The following is a 3,480-nucleotide window of genomic DNA, read 5'->3' as shown; positions in this document are numbered from 1 at the left end:
ATAACGAGAGACGAACACACCCTAGTCGGCTGCACTAGCCACCTCCACATGTCTACTCCTAGACGACTGCTGGGGGGGAAAGACAGTCATCATTTTACCTACTAGGCCCGGCCTGGCAACCTCTTTACCTTTCTTTACTTCATAACTTCACCGGTCCCCGATCCTGTCCCGTTAGCTAGGCCTCTTGTCTAGTTTCTGTGCTTCTGCACTTCATCGTGAGCCTCTCAACTCAGCTCATTTGCTTCACGACGGCCCAGCTAGACGACTGCCAGGCCCTTTTCAAGCCACCTCGATATGACCTGATTAACAACAGCTTTGCCCTCCAACCGGCCTACGCTAGCTACTCGGCTTGCTTAAAACAACTGATTTCCACCCCACGTCTACCGGCGGCGCTCCGAACCCGAACCATTCGACGACCCTGGGTCCCTTTTTACAATCACCGACCCAATCTTTTGGATGATGTCGATGTCTGTATACGAATCAATGAACGGACTTCCCCCTCCTGGTATCCACCCTGTGGCCATGTCCCGTCCGCAAGTCGGTATTGAGCGCCTACCGACCCGGCGACTAAGCAATGAGCCTCGGGAGTCTATGAACTGCAAATCATGCCGCAAGCGCAAGGTGAGACAGCATGACGACCTCTCAGCCTCGCCCAGGGCAGGGTCTTTACAAAACCATAGAGCCTCTGTCTGACTGAACATAACCATTAGATCAAGTGTAATCGGCTACGCCCATCCTGTGAGGCCTGTCAAGTTTTTCAGTGCCCTTGCGTATACGGTAAGCCAACCTTTCACGTGCTTAGAGATAAAAAGATGGAACTGGGGAAGGTTTTAAGAGGCTGATGTGTTTTACGCTTGCTTTTAGATGCCGTGCCCAAGAAGCGTGGGCCAAAGACAGATGTGTTGGAAGCACTGTTGAAGAGGGTCGATGGGTTGGAGGCAAAATTGAAGGAGAAGAATGCTGGGGAGCAGACTCCCACCACGCCGACTACCGCAGGAATCAAGGATGAAGAAACCTCACGAGCAGACGACATTCCCGACGATGACCCAAATCCCAAGCGTATAGCATTGGACACCAAAGTAGACGCTGACGAGTCTGCCGTTTACTCGCCAGCTCCGGCAAGGTAGGTCATGATGCTTGGGCGGGAAGTTCAGGTGGATAGATGGACTGACTTTGGCAGTGAACCTTCACCACCTACCGTTCAACCCGACGCGCTGCTAGACACCTACTTCTCGCGGTTTCACTCCAAGCCCTACCACATCTTGGACGAATCATCTGTCCGGCAACGACTTCAACTGAACCAATTACCGAATTATTTGGTTCACGGGATCTACGCTGTCGCTGCAAGGTAATTGTGAGCATCAATAACTGATCAAATTCGCTGACCGGACTATTAGATACACACCACATCCTAGTGGGTACCAGTCAGCTGTGCATCTAAGTGAAGACTTCGCTTCGCGGGCCAGAGCAGAGATTGACACCGATGAGCCTTCGGTCGACGCCTTGCAGGCTCTGCTCCTGCTGGTCATCGCCTTCACTGCAGCAGGCAAAGGCAAGAAGGCGTATATGCTGATGAGTAGGTTACGGGAATTAGGAGCAACATTGGAAGTTGAGATGCTGACATGGTGTACAGCAAATGCAGTTGGAATGGCAATGGCTCTCGAAACTCATCGCGAGATGGACAACAATGCACGCGTAACGCCAGTTGAGCGAGAAATGAGGAGGAGACTTTTCTGGACATGTTACTTACTCGACCGTTTTCTGGCTTGCGGCTCCAAGCGTCCGTCTCTCATCGGCGACAAGACCATCCTTCTCCGGCTTCCATGTTGGTCACCGAACCCTTCAGTACCCCCAATCGACGGCGAGTTCTTTCAGTCCGGGTCCAATCTGCAATTCCTTCAGGGAAGCGGGAAGAAGTCTCAAGGTAGCACGGGAATGCTCATCGACATCAGCCGGATTCTGGGTATAACGAACCGCTACCTAGCTGCTGGAGGTGTGAAGGGCGACTCTCATTTCCCATGGCATTCACTTTCAAACCTGTCAAAGATTCGTCAAGATTTGGACATCTGGGCTTCCGGCACCGAGGACGTTTTTTCGAGCCTCGATACGCTATTCGGGCAGCCCGACTCGACAATTCTAGTCCTGAGCAAACTCATCTATCACCTGATTCATTGCCTCATTTACCGACCATTTCTACCCATCGACCTCGCCGAGCTCGCTGGAACCGGTCAGCACCAATCTTGGCAGATTGAAGCAACAAACATGTGCTTTTTGCACGCAAACGCAATCTCTGAGCTTGTCGAACTTGGAAAGCAGACCGGCACAATTGAATGGCCGGCTTTCGTTGGGTATTGCATATGCACCGCCGGCACAGTCCACATTCACGGTGCCCACTACAACAAGAATGGCAATGGTGACTCGACTGTGTTCAGCATGTCAGCAGACTTCCTATCCAGAGAGATGCAGCAACTCAGCGAGCTCCGGTACGCTTGGGCAAGTGTCCAACATCAGAGGGAAACACTGCAAGGAATTTACAACGCTCATTCCGAACTGGTCAAAAGCCTTGCAAACAACCCTATGCGATATTCTCCGGCATTCCACCTCGAGGACTTTTTCGATCGCTACTCGAACATTGGCGGGCCCGGCGGTCAGACCTTCAACTTTGACGCGGCAAATTTGAGCCTTTCTGATGTGATTGTCGACTTCACCACAGACACCTACACAGGTCACGATCTCTATGCGCCTCGTGCCAATAGCATGAACGAGCCTGAGCGACCGAGCCTCAAGCGCAAGAACACAGCTCCATCTAGCCGGAAGCGTCCAGATGCCAAAGTCCTCTCACCGCTCAGCACGAGTCATATGGCGCGCCCGCATGGCCTGCCAACGCCTTCTCATGCCCGCCACTCCTTTTCACACCCAACCCCTACTATGGCGTCTCATCCGTCACCGGGAATGCTCGCGACACCCACATCTCTGCCCCCTCATCCCGAGACCATGGAGCATCCTTCCATGTCTGCCTCACACGGCCAATACGACGAAGCTGCGGCCAACAACGCAGCCGTGGCGGCAGCAGCGGCGGCAGGCTTTTCTCTCGGACCTCAGAGTCATCAGCAAGCCAACATGCCGGCGCTCTCCTCGAACTCCTTCTCTCCGCAGTTCAGCTTTGCCACGCCAGGGGCAAATGGGAACAATGAGGTAGGGGGCAACTACAATGACCCCATGTTCGGCGGACTACCAACAAATGCATTTGGTAGTCCAGCCGCGTGGCATGGGGACGACGGTGGAAACAAGGTAGCCGGTGTCGCCGCGCCCAGTCCTGGAAACAAGAGCAACAACGGAAGCACTGGCACCGGCCCAGGTGAGGAGAAGGACCCATTCTTGAGCCTCCTGGAGCAACTCGCGGAAAACGAGCACCAATTCGCTCGGGGCCCAGGCAGTGAGTTGGACTTCTTTTTCGGTGGTACTGGAGCGTCGCAGTAG

The 3,480-nt window shown here is 53.7% G+C and overlaps 1 protein-coding gene across 1 annotated transcript; it reads left to right on the top strand.

The window, feature by feature from the left end:
• Window positions 1-483: 483 nt before the first annotated feature.
• BDZ83DRAFT_565429 (fungal-specific transcription factor) lies at window positions 484-3,480 on the top strand (the record flags this gene model as incomplete). The annotated part of the gene is made up of 6 exons (XM_060503753.1): window positions 484-621; window positions 711-777; window positions 865-1,123; window positions 1,181-1,348; window positions 1,398-1,576; window positions 1,643-3,480. The coding sequence occupies 6 exons, from the start codon at window positions 484-486 to the stop codon at window positions 3,478-3,480; spliced, it is 2,649 nt and encodes an 882-aa protein (XP_060371149.1).

Source organism: Colletotrichum acutatum (assembly GCF_030867785.1).
Source record: "Colletotrichum acutatum strain CBS 112980 chromosome Unknown BDZ83scaffold_4, whole genome shotgun sequence".
Classification (NCBI taxonomy): domain Eukaryota; kingdom Fungi; phylum Ascomycota; class Sordariomycetes; order Glomerellales; family Glomerellaceae; genus Colletotrichum; species Colletotrichum acutatum.
This window is presented reverse-complemented; position numbering and strand designations above follow the sequence as displayed.